The 13,593-nt window shown below is 35.8% G+C and overlaps 2 protein-coding genes across 2 annotated transcripts; one reads left to right on the plus strand and one right to left on the minus strand.

Annotated features, from left to right (window-relative positions):
- The first annotated feature begins 1,604 nt into the window (after positions 1 to 1,604).
- Positions 1,605 to 7,473, plus strand: LOC143572400 (ER membrane protein complex subunit 7 homolog). Its single transcript, XM_077057574.1, has 7 exons — positions 1,605 to 1,759; positions 3,786 to 3,829; positions 4,031 to 4,139; positions 4,261 to 4,324; positions 4,407 to 4,523; positions 5,296 to 5,404; positions 7,127 to 7,473. The coding sequence occupies exons 1-7, from the start codon at positions 1,650 to 1,652 to the stop codon at positions 7,219 to 7,221; spliced, it is 648 nt and encodes a 215-aa protein (XP_076913689.1). The 5' UTR covers positions 1,605 to 1,649; the 3' UTR covers positions 7,222 to 7,473.
- LOC143572403 (heparanase-like protein 3) lies at positions 7,462 to 11,685 on the minus strand. The gene is made up of 9 exons (XM_077057576.1): positions 11,154 to 11,685; positions 10,167 to 10,203; positions 9,711 to 9,894; positions 9,458 to 9,606; positions 9,147 to 9,380; positions 8,786 to 8,975; positions 8,578 to 8,703; positions 8,391 to 8,490; positions 7,462 to 7,834 (listed from the first exon to the last, which is right to left on the minus strand). Exons 1-9 carry the CDS (start codon positions 11,448 to 11,450, stop codon positions 7,484 to 7,486), a joined length of 1,668 nt encoding a protein of 555 aa, XP_076913691.1. The 5' UTR covers positions 11,451 to 11,685; the 3' UTR covers positions 7,462 to 7,483.
- Between the last annotated feature and the right edge of the window lie 1,908 nt (positions 11,686 to 13,593).

Genomic DNA, 13,593 nt, shown 5'->3' on the forward strand with positions numbered 1-13,593 from the left:
CAACATACAACCGTCTCCTAACTTTGTTGTTCCGGAGACACAAGAACCAGAAGGTGAAGCTGCGGGACAAAGAAGACGCGTCCACCGGAAAAAACAAGTTGCAACGGACGGGTCGGGTTCGGCTTCGACTGGAAGGACGAAACGGAAAACCACTCCGTGGTCATCGGATGAGAAGGAAGCCCTGTGTCGGGCTTGGATAGTCATTTCTGAGGATCGGCGTTGCGGTAATTGTTTTAACGTTTTTAAAAATGATTTTTAATAAAAAAGTTAAATAAAAAAGTTAAATGACTTACAAATTTATTTATGCATTTTGCAGCGGACTACCAAAAGAGCAAGGTCTTTTGGACAAAGGTTAGGGAGACGTTCTATTCGCTCGTTGGGAGTACAGAGCGGAACGCCGATATGATTTCGGGTCGGTGGACCGAAATCAGAAAATTTGTCGGCTTGTTTACTAATCTGTTCAACAGGAACGCCGGTCGTATGAGACCAAGTGGCAGTGACGATTTGGCGGTTTATAATTTCACTGTCGAAGAGTGGAAGCAGGAGTGCCTGCGGAGGTATGGGACGGTGAAGACGTGGGACGATGTAAAGGTGTGGGAGAGGTTGAGAAGGTGTTCTAAGTGGGTTGAGCTGGTGGCGCCGGACCTTGATGCGGAAGTAGGGCCGAAACGGACTAAAACTAGTTCGTCTGGAGCGTATAGCACTTCCGCCGGGTTGGATTCGACCTAAACGTTGCGGGGGAGGAAACGTCTTCACCGCCGAGGAGGCGGCCATTGGGAAGGGACGCCAGGGGGAAAAAACCGGTTGAGGGGGAAGCCGTAAACATCACCGATCTTGTTGAATCCCTCAATAAATTCAACAAAACCATGGAGGTGGTCTCTAATGACAAAAAGGAAAAAAGAAGAATGAGAAATTTGGACTTCCTTACAAGAGACTTCAGTAACCTAAATCCGGTCGACCAAATGCTGATGGAAAAACAAAAGGAACGTATCCGGAAGAGGTTGATCGAAGAAGACCAAGCCGAAGAATAAGAATAATGTTTTTTTTAGTACTTTAATTTTTTTTTAGATATTAATGTGTTTTTTTAATTAATGTGTGTTTTTTTAAATAATTTATGAGTTTTTTTAATAATACGTTTTTTTAATACATTTATAAAAAAATAAAAAAAAAACCGCTCGCACCCCCTCTCGCGCCCCTCCACACCATGTCCCGGGGCGCGAGCACCACAACCAACACCCATCTTATCAAGTTTCTCTCTCTGCCACACGTCACAATATTATTGGCTGGAGCCTCCACTCGCGCCCCCTCTCGCGCCCCCCCCACCCCTCAGCCTTAGACTCGGACCAAGTGACTAGGCAGCCCACGATAACGACGACCCTCCTACTTCCTAAGTCATCAATAATCATCTATCTTTGATTTAGATTTTGAAATCCCAATATAAGTAAAATAATCAAAGTTAGTTTTTGTTTTGTTTAACTGTTTATTTTTATTACTTTACCGGTGAAGATCCAATACAATAATGCATTAACGTACAATAAGTACGCGAATCCATCAACTAATAGAAAGCTAATTTTATATAAGCATAAGCTAGGCCAAACAACTAACCCTGTTGTATTCTCCGCACTGCAATCTCTTTTCTTCCTTCTTCCATGGCTGTTCTACTGAGATCCAAACCAAACTCACCTTCACCTCCACTCCTAATTTTATTATTACTACTAATCTCTCTTTTCGCCTCTTGTTCACTCGCAATCGCCACCGGGTACTACAATTTTTGTATCTATTATTATGTTATTTATACATACATGATTACGGAGTCTCCGTAAACCCTAACTTTATTAATTTGTTATATGTCAGGCTTCTTTATTTTATTATCAAATTCAATTGCAGATCTGTTTATGTATGTATGTATGTATGTATGTATGTATGTATGTATGCTTTATTATTGCCTTCTCCTGAGTCTACCTATAACTAATTGTACAACTCGCTGTCAGTCGGGCGGTGGAATAGGGACTAGTGATCAATCAGGATTTATAGGGATTAGTCGCCTTTATTTTGGCCATAGGCGTGATTTTTACAACCATGACTAGGATGAATGAATGGAATATTATTTTCAGGATATATGGTAAAGGAACTATTTAGTGTACAATGATCTTAGTCATCTTGTGTAGTTGAAATTATTCATCACAATCATCTTTTTAATTATTCATTATGATTATATTCTTGTATAAGTGTAAACTACCAATCTCAAGTCATTTTTTTGCTACACTTCGGATCGGTTTTGTGTTCCTGTTGGCTGTTGCTTTTCTTGCGTTTATTTTTGTTATACTTTTAAACCTATGTTTTATATTTTAAAGGTTAGTGGTCTCATAATTGTAGAAAATGATAAGCCGAATCATCTTGTAGTTTCAGTTTTATATCGCAATGTTTGTTAGAACTTGGAGATTAATTGGCACTGGTGATTTGGTGAAACTGTTGAAGTAACAAATTCTGATTCATAGATCACAATGGAACTGTGGGAGGGTATGGAGCATAGTTACATAAATCGCTCACAGACCCACGATTTTCGTATTGGTACGTTGTGTACCCAATCGCAATTCGCCGGCGTTCCGGTCGCCGGAGAATTCGCGACTTCAAATTCCGGTACGTTTCGATCCCTAACAACCTAAATCGCGATTCAATTGATGCTGGTCCATCGCTCTTATTGCTTAAGAACTCGCGATTATACTGAATTGAAAGAGGAAGAAGAATAGATAGATGAGGAAGATGGAGAAGAAAGAACAGAGCGGCTGTAATCTTTGTTATTCTAGGGTTTTAAAAGTTTAAATAATTTAACACTAACTCCCTACTCTTTTATCCTTAACATTTAGTCCCTTAAGTTTATAAATGTTTACATAAAAACTATTAAAAATGTAAAATTAGTTTGTGTATTCTAATAACTAACCCCCTCTATTCTCACTAGTTTACATTTCATCCTTAATCTTATATAGTTATACATAAAAAGTATTAAATTAAATTTATAATATATATAAATTATAAATAGCTAGTTTTTTATTTGGGTGCATCGAACCGAACTACATGGTACAACGTACCGATTCGTACCGAAATGAACCTACCCCCCTCCGTACCGAATTCGTCTAGCCTAGCGAACCGCGTACCCGTACCGAAGCGTACCGCGATTTATGTGACTATGGTATGGAGTACAAAAGCACATTAAAATGAGGAAAATTAATTAAACTTTAGGGCATTAGTTAAGACTATGTGTAGTGGTTAAATTGAAGGAGCAAGTGAAAGTGCCACGTAGGCAATGGGGCTTTAACTTAGCCTCCTTAAATTTTGGTGTAGTGGTTTTAACTTTTAACTAGCAATTAAGTAAAACGATAAAAGTAAATGAAAATGTGTGATTGGTTGATTGGCAGATGCGTAGCGGTTTTGGTGCCCAGGTTAGCAGATGTGGAGAGAGGTTGGTAGTTGGCACCCCGTCTCCTCTACAGTCTCCACTACACACAGCCTAATAACTGTGATATGATATACTTGTTTAAGAAGTTTTGATGTTTGTGATAGTTTAGTGGCAATGTGTTCTATACATGCATACACATACATATACATTAAATGTATGGTCTATAAATTGACTTGAAAGAATTGTGTAATGTGTATACAACTACACAAGTGAATCATATTGTTGGAAGCCAATAACATTACGTGTAAAACAATTCTGCAATTGTGTTCTTTTGTATTTCAATGAATTTGTTTTTTTCATTTACTTTATTTTGTTTGTTGATTTACAGGAATGGAGGTGGATACACTATTAACGGTCGTGTAAAAATTCCCGGTATGCAATTTATTTCAATGGAATTTTCTGTTTTTATCTGTCAAATAATATCATTAGTTGGGGTTCATTTCCATTCATGAGCTTATATCTTATTTTTCTCATATTACCTCTTGTTTGAACTTTTAACCAACACTTTACTATTATATAAAAAAAGAGTTTTGTTAATAAATATTAGGCAATTATAACATTTTTTCTTTTCAGGTTTTGGTGCGAAAGGGTTTGGTCTACCAGTTAAGGCTAACAATGCCAAAGTCATATTAAATGGTGGTCAGCAAGTTACCTCTTTAAAGCCTGATGGTTACTTCTCATTGTATCCTACTATCTTAGCGGTTTATTTCTATCATTATTAAATTTATCACTAATTGCATAAGATATGTATATATGCATCTTATTTTTATCACTGTTAAATTTCCTTAATAACCAACTTAAAGCCACAATGTGCCGGCTGGGACCTACCTTATTGAAGTTGATGTCATTGGTTATTTCTTTTCACCGGTACGTTTTTTATTCTCTTTCTGTTATAACACTTGCTGTATTTGCCACAATGTTAATATTGTTTTTTGATCGTTTGATTCAGGTACGGGTAGACGTGAGTGCCAGAAACCCTGGTAAGGTTCAAGCTGCATTGACCGAAAACCGAAGAGGTTTAAACGAGCTCGTTTTGGAGCCTCTGAAAGAGGAACAATACTATGAGGTCAGTTGGGCATATTAGTAATTTTCAGTAACATATTAGTTTCTTCCACATAATTAATTAACGACCTGCAATAGTTATGAAACCGCCATTTCTTTGTAAAGATAACTATGGGTCGGGTCAGATCTTCATATGACAAAACTGCAAACACCCTAATTAAACATAAATTAGGCAAAACATAAAATATATTACAAACTCAGTTTTCTTGTAACTCTTTAGCTACTTTTGTGGGTCGACTTTGAGTTGGTAGTTTATGAGTAATTTAAGGTGCTAATTAGGCATGTAAACGAACCGAACAAACACAAACACAACATGTTCTCGTTCGTTTGTTCATTAAAAATGAATGTGTTTATTATTAATTATTTTCAATGGTTCACGAATGTGTACAAACAAACTTAACTGAGCTTAAACCAATTAAAAGTAAATGTGAAGAACATTGTGTTGCGCCTATAAAAAGTTATGAAAATTAGATTAAGTTATAATCACCCTACAAAATGTGATTGAATATATTAGTGAACCTAGGCGAATGAACGTAAACTAACGAACATAAATGAATGTGAACGAACGAACATAAACGAATTTGAATACACGAATGCTCGCAAACATGAATGAGCAAGGCAAGCTGTCCATGTCCGTTTAATAAACGAACATAAACAAGCTTCCGCCTAACGGTTCATGGACGTTTCACCGAGCGTTTGGTTTATTTATAGGCCTAGTGCTAATTGGTTTTTTATTTTACACTTCACCATGGATGGCTCATAATTTGTGGCTGCAGATAAGGGAGCCTTTTAACATAATGTCTCTACTGAAAAGCCCAATGGGCTTGATGATTGGATTTATGGTGGTGGTGATGTTCTTGATGCCCAAACTAGTTGAAAACATGGGTAAGCATTCTCATTTTTTATGTTAAAATTCCCAAACTAAGTCTGAAATTCATATATATCAATCAATCAATCATACCCAGTAAAATCCCACCGACAGCAGAGCTATAGGTAGGGTCTGGGGAGGGTGGGATGTAGGCACACCGTACCTCTATCCAAAGGAATAAAGAGGTGGCTTCCAGAGAGACCCTCGGTTCTAAGAACATGTGTATGAAGCAAAAAAAAAAAAAAAGGAAATCAAAGTTTAACAGTTATATAAAAAACTACTACTAATTATAATAATATTAATAAAAAGGTCACAGTTTAACCGCAATATAAAAGCTAATAATAATAATAATAAAATATGTAAGGGAAATACCATTATGGTATGTGACCTAAATAAGTTAAGTCTAAGCCCTAAGGTATTCAATTCTCTCTAAAAATCCTTAACTTTAATTCTACTTCTCCACGAATTCCTATCCTCAACCATGTCCTCGGAGAGGTTTAGGTCTATCAAATCATGCCTAATCCTCTCATCCCAAGTCAATTTCGGTCGTCCTCTACCCCTCCTCCCCTCTATAGTAATGTTTTCTACGGATCTAACAGGATTCGTCGTCTGTCTTCTCTTTACATGTCCAAACCATCTCAATCTCCACTCTCTTATCTTGTCTGCTATGTTCGCCACCCCTAATCTCTCGCGAAGCACAACGTTTCTTATTCTGTCTAGCCTTGTGTGCCCACACATCCAACGTAGCATTCACATTTCTGCTACCTCCATCTTCCGCACTTGTGCCTTCTTGATGGCCCAACAATCTGTTCCATATAGCATTGCAGGTCTAACTGCCACCCTATAGAATTTTCCCTTCAGATTAGTCGGGAAACTCTTGTCGCATAATATACCTGTGGCTGCTTTCCATCTACACCATCCTACCTGAACTCGGTGGGTCACATCACTGTCTAATTCCCCATCGCTCTGTACAAATGATCCTAAATACTTGAACTTCGTTACCTGCGGGACCACCTGCCCTTCAATTGTGATGTGTGCGTCTTCACTGTCGTTTATCTCACCAAAATCACAGTGTAGGTACTCCGTCTTAGATCGGCTAATCTTTAAACCTTTTGTCTCTAAGGTTGTTCGCCACTCCTCAAGCCTCATGTTTAGATCTTGTTTTTTCTCAGCAAGTAACACAATATCGTCTGCGAACATCATGCACCACGGGAGAGTCCCCTGAATCGACTTTGACAACTCATCCAAGACTACTGCAAAAAGAAACGGGCTCAACGCTGACCCCTGGTGAAGACCTACCTCTACAGGAAAGAAATCAGTATCCCCCACTGGCGCACGGACACTTGTTTCACTCCTGGTATACATATCCATAATTATCTCTATGTATTTCCTGGGCACTCTTCTACCCTCCAAGCACTCCCAGAGCACCTGTCGTGGCACACTGTCGTAGGCCTTTTCTAGGTCAATAAACACCATATGTAGATCACGCTTCTTCTCCCTATACTTTTCCATTAATTTTCTTATAAGGTGTATTGCCTCTGTGGTGGAACGCCCCGGCATGAAGCCAAATTGGTTGACCGTAACCTGAGTTTCTCGTCTAAGTCTAACCTCAATCACTCTTTCCCATAGCTTCATAGTATGACTTAGTAGTTTGATTCCTCGGTAAGTCTGAAATTCATAATCTTTGTAATTACAAAACCGACAAACATGTATTTAACAATGAACCACAATATTCACAGACCCGGAAGAAATTAGAAAAGCACAAGAAGAAATGAGGAGCCAAGGTGTTCCTTCTCTTGCAAATTTGATGCCCGGAGCTGCAAGGAGCAATTAGGCATAAACATTATCAGAGTGGGATCTGCAAGCAACATATTCGCTTGGTAACGTTTATTTGTATTAAGACTGTTTAGGTTGATCATGACTGTTTTTGTACTTACATTCATAAACTTCTCTTTGCTTATTTCTTGTTTGATAGTTAAGCACACACTGATTAATAGTATGTTTGTATGACAAATAAGCATGGGGCCCACATAATTAATACAACAAAACATACAAAAATAGGGCAAATGAATAAAAGCATAAACATGCTATTAATATTATGTGCAAGCTTGTATCCCGCGTATATGAACAAATACAATTGAGTATGGGGCAATGGTTATCGGGTCGGCTAGGTTTACTTCGATTGGATCTAGTGAAGGTATAATGCCTGTGGAATTTACAGTTAATTCTTTTCCATTTAAAAGTACTTTGTGACTATTCAGTTTCCCATCTTTTGTTGTTAAGTGGTACTCTTCTCTTGTGAACTCTTTGATGCCAAGTAGTTTGGATGGCCGTCTTTGTTTTGTTTGCTGTTTTGATGCCACTGAGATTGTCACGTTTTCAACTGAAAGACCGACTTTGGTGTGTGTAATGCCGTCCAAGTTGATCAATAAGATAGTGATTCCGTTCTGTCAAATGTACACGATATTTGATTTAGTTATAAGTCAAGGTTAGAACTATAAAGAGAGTGGCATGTCTAGCTCGTTTTTCCAAAAGGGTTGTAAACGAGTTATAATCTTTATATTATGTTGACGGTCTATTTTAACCACTTTTGACGAAATTTTTGGCCGGACTGCGAACTATGATTTTGAGAAAGGACAAACCGAATTAGCCGATTTTGTATGGTTTACCGGTTTTGGTTTTGCCGTGTCTCAGTTTTAGACAATAACAGTTGATTCTCTTTTCAAAAGCGTAATTTTGTATTATATTTCAAAAATTAATATTCATGAATAATATATATACACTTAAATTTATATCAAAACTGAATTTGTTTTTTGATAATAAATGTGAAGCATCCAGTTCGGTTTACATAGATTCAGAGTTTCAAACTATAAACAGTCAAATCGTGAACCGGACTGTACATATATCAAAACATTAAACCAAACGACTTGCTTCAGATTTAAAGGTTTGGTGGTTTTTAAAACTCCTAATTGTTTGTAGCAGCAAGAGGAAGTATATAGTTACCGAACGTTTGGAGCAATGTGCGTATGAGCAGATCATCTTTGAGCCATGACAACTTGTTGATAGAACACGTCGTCCCATCAGCCGATGCCAAAGAAGTGCACTACAACATATGATCAAATCACTAGACAATGTCAAACAGTTCGATGTTTATAAAAATAATCAACTTTAAACGTCACAAATAAAATGCCTATAATAGTCAGGATTAGGAACATATGTTTCAGTATTAAGTAGCCCATAATTGCCTCCAATCAACGTCTGCCTACAATAAGTTTTAGTATCATATGTAGCCGCCATCCCCAGTTGATCCAAGTACCTATATTAAAAAAATCAACATGTATAGGTCTTACTCTTATTATTCAACGGGTTACACTAGTCATTTGAATCAAACAACCTACCAAAAGCTATTCACGAAAGTATTCGTAACTTGATTACGACCGCTATTATAAGCACCACCCGCTTCACCTACCCAAGCCACCGTTGAGGTTCCCGATTGCTTCAAAATGTTTTGAAGATCTCTAAACGGTTGTGATCCTCCATCCAAATATGACGGGTTAAGTATTTTCTCGATTAAGCCATTGTCAAAACCTAATAAATACCAAAATACTTAAGTGTAACGATATTTCTCCAACACAAATTGAATAAAATGTAATCTATGCATAACTCGCTTCTTTCTCTCTTTCACGGTATCTAGTTGACGCTTATGCGGTTCTTACTGTTATATACTTAAAACTGATTATGTATTGAACATTTTAATACCTGGACCAAGATTATAGATGTGTTGGGTAATCACTTGAAGTGAATTGTTTGATTGATTAACAAACTTGGTGAACCAATTTGCATCAAAGAATCCTCCTGGTCCAAGAACTAGTGGTCTCACTTTAAAACCCTTGTAGATTTTCCGCACCAAGTTATGGAGTAAAACCGTATCTGACGCGTACTGATCCGCCCCGATGCTTGCTCCAATCCCGTGTTCACCACTCAGTTCGTTTCCTATTAGTTACCATTAAGAAAACGTTTTCAGTCATGGCTACATATAAAAATGTCTGTTTTGGACCAAAATAGCTTACCGAGTTCCCAACCATGAATCGTGAAGCCCTTGTCGACGGTGTATTTCATCAGAGCCTCTGCGTTGCTCGAATTCCATGGTCCTACGACAGAACCATCCGGTTTTACTTCTCTTTGACTTAGCGCGTTTAACCCGAATATAACCTTTGCTCTTTTAAAAACAAGAGAAAATAAAACAACACCCTGTTACAAAAAAACTTCATATCATAAACATATGAAAAGGAATTTGAACATATGATGTAAAAGTTGTATTACCTTGATTTTTGAAAGAAAGTGTTGAGTTCATCCCATCTAGAGAGTGGTAAGCAACCTTGAGTGAAACCAAATAACCCATTATCAGTTTTGTTGAATGGGGAACATGGTTCTTGATCATCTTGCATTTGGTATATTAGTCTGTCTTGAAGAGTACCTCCCAGTCTAAGTTTCAATGGAGAAAAGGCTGCAAATGATCAAACGACTTAGTTTTGCTATTCGAAAAAGACGATTGACGCTGCTTGTTGCATGGTTGCCTTCTGTATTGTGAACACTACTTTTAATAAACTCAAATAAACCTTAAAAGTACCCTTTTTATATTAGAATAAAGTCATATGCACCAGAATTAAATACTATTAGTCTATGCTACAATGATATAATATCTAACAAAAAATATAACAAGTTATATGCATTTTTAAGTTATAAACATATTTAATATCTATTTTATATATTACTCACCTTTGATTGCGTTAAACAAGATTGGAATGTTAAGGTCCTGTTGAAAGATTAAAAACCAAACAAGAATAAGTTTCTTTAGTAAAAATGTAAAAAGTTGATGACATCTTTGATGAATAAAGTTTGTTGTTAATGCTTACCTTTATTGTATATTTTTAATTAAGTAAAGTTCATTTTGTAAAAGCGGTGAATCATGCCTCAAAGGTAGGGGACGACAATTGCTAACACGACTCCTACATAAGATAACGATATAAACAGATTGTGTGTTGACCATTATAACTCTTTTCCGGGTTTCATTAATAACATAATTGGACTTAATTACTAATTAGAAGTAAGGAAAAGAAAATATCATCATATTAAATGCTTTGTTATTTTAAATTAACTACAATATATAATTTTTTCCTCTTCATTTGACTTTTTCAAAGTCAAATCACATGCCAATATGGACTAATTTGTCTAGGTAGTACTAAATAACATTGGCCCATATAAACCCAAAAGTGAAAAACACATCATGTATATTATTAATATACACATCTATTTATAGTTATTTTTGGTCAAGAAGCAGATAAATTTAATCATAATATGTAGGAACGTGATTATGACAATTAAGTTATTTTTCTAGGTTACATCTTCCATATTAATTTTAATATAATAAGATGCATAATAAACTGTGTTTGTTCTAAGGGTATCAAAAAAACTGAATAAAACTTTGTTCTTTCAATGAGGTGTGGGCTCAAGACCCCTCGTCACACAAAGAAAAAGTGTAACTTATAACTAGAGTTATGACATGTGTGAGTTATCGTTAAAAATATATAAATAAGATGCATTGAATATTTTAGATGTCCTTCATGTTTAAACCCGACGATCATAACCCGAATCTCTTTAGATTGATCATCAGTCCAGACAGTCAGAAAAAAAAATTACCAAAGTCCGTAACTCATTAATCGGGGTATAACTTAGTAGTTTTTTTAAGAAGTGGAAATAACTAACCAAATTGAGGATTGAAGAAGCTCCCCAGCTACAAGTCCCATAATCACATTTCTGTGGTGGCCACCAATCCAAAGTAGCACAAACAAAGTCATCATCTATCAAACCAATGGAACCACTTCCATTAACATACACCATTCCTTCTCCAAAGCCAACTTTTTCTAAAAGCAATCTTTTTAAGCCATGGATCATCACAAACACCCCTACCAAACATAACCCTATCACGACGAGTAGTAAACCGATCTCAACTATCACACGTGTCTTTGGTCGGGTATCGCGGTTTGTCTGGTTGCTAGCCATCGGCTAATTTCTAAGAGTTTGGAGAGAAACAAAAGGAGGAGAGAGGGAGGGGTTACAACCTTTTGTTATTGGTTTGTATAGTTCACAAGGTTGAAGGTTTATATATAAAAATAAAATACTTTTACTTCGTATCAATCGAATATTTTTAAATACTTTAGATTATTATTGGTTGGTATAGTTTACAACATTAATCTTAACTGCAAATGGTTGTCAACTTGTCTCATAGAGGTTGACCATTGGATGGAATGTGTGGTTTTTATATATACGTCAGTTTTCATCTTTGAATTAATATATTATTATTATTATTATATTATTAATATCTATATATGTTTATAGAGGTATGTATGTATGTATTTAATAAAGGAAGTGATGATGTGAAAGGAAATGAGTGCGATTGTATATGGTTTAGTGGTGGATTATCCTTATCTTGTTTGTAGGCGAATACTAATATTTATTTATGCGTTTTCATGCTTATAATAAGTGGTATGGTTAAATCACTTGTAACGATGGAAAACAATCTATAACTTTTATAACATAGAGAAATTAAATCGATAAATATTTCCAAGGTTGTATGTTTTAGAGTTGTTTAAGGATTGTTTGGTGGTTTAAAGGATGTCGAGTAGTTGGTGGGCTTCCACGAGCCCATGCCTCAATTTTTAGATTTGCAAAGTCTAAATCAAGACGCATCTCTCTCGAGTGTTAAAGATAGATAGGTTTGGTCGATACTTGATGTGTACTTCATTAAACCCATCTTCAGGTTAACTATAGGCTCGTCACCCAAAGTCTATATGCATACGATATCCTAAATTATTTTGTTCAAGTAGTTTTGATTATTTGTAACTGTATAATTTTCCAAATAAAAATTGACACATTAACTATAAAAGAATAAAAGGTGGACGGAAAAGTTTTTTGGTAGTCCACCCTACACAACCCATATATTTTTTGCGATTTTTGTTGGTTTTTTTATTTTTAATTTGTTAACGGAATCGAATTTAACCCGGTAACGAGATCAATTTTTTGCTTGATTACCAGGTAAAAATTGTGTTTATTATCGGGTCAAATTTAACCCATTAGCAGGTCAACTGTTTGTTTAATAAACATTTTTACTAACGGGTCAAATTTAACCCGATAACGAGTCAACTTTTCCCCCGTTAATAGGTGAAAGAAAGGTTTTTTTTTTGTTATCGGGTCACATTAAACCCGGGAACAGGTCAATTCTATTTTATTATTAACGGATAAAAATGGTCTTTATTAAATGGAGTAATCCGCTAATGGATCAACCTTTTTGTTTCATTAACGGGTAACAAAGATTTTTGTTATCAAATTTAGCCCGGTAACGGGCCGACATTTTGTTCATTAGTGGGTAACTTTTTTTTTTAAATTAACCCAGTATCATGGTTAACCTTTTTATGCATAAGCAAGTGATTTTAATTTGGTCATATTTAACCTGTTTACCTGTAAATTCTTTTTGTTTCATTACCTGTTCAACTTTGTTTACTTAATGGCCAAAAAATGGTTTTTATAATTTGGTCAAATTTCACCCTTAACGATTAAATTTTTTGATTCATTACTGCTTCAAGTTTGTTTTACTAAATTGATGCACCTTCAACAACAAATGTTTTACAATGAAAAATCAACACGCGCGAAAAATGACTCATTATTTGTGTTTTAAAATGTTATGTTTTGTGTGTAAAATTACACAAGGGAATATAACCAGGATGCCATTTTGGTGACCTTAACTATAAAGAGTGTAAATTTTATAAATTTGCAGGACATGATCATTGATTTGTGTATAAGTTTGCTCATAGCTTTTCTTTGGACAATTTACTAGATATGCTAACAAACAAGAAAGATGAAAGATGGCGATGAAATGCTGGTAGGATCAAAAAGTTGTCCAAAGGTCATAATGCTGGTGATATGTATTTGTTATGTTATAAATTCTGATATTTACAATAGTGGTATGTATGTAATTCTATAATACTTTTGGTGGAGTAACATTATTGTTGCAGTGATGGTTTCTATGGAACATAAGATCTTGATTCCATGGGCTCTGTTTGCCGAGTAATATTGCTTCCTTTCACTTATTGGTAGTGGACCTACCAAGTATTACACAGTTTCCTTCTATGAACCTTAAATTTTTATT

Source organism: Bidens hawaiensis, unplaced genomic scaffold (assembly GCF_021521415.1).
Source record: "Bidens hawaiensis isolate Kalapana, Puna unplaced genomic scaffold, B.hawaiensis_p1.1 tig00025838_1, whole genome shotgun sequence".
In the NCBI taxonomy this organism is placed as follows: Eukaryota; Viridiplantae; Streptophyta; class Magnoliopsida; order Asterales; family Asteraceae; genus Bidens; species Bidens hawaiensis.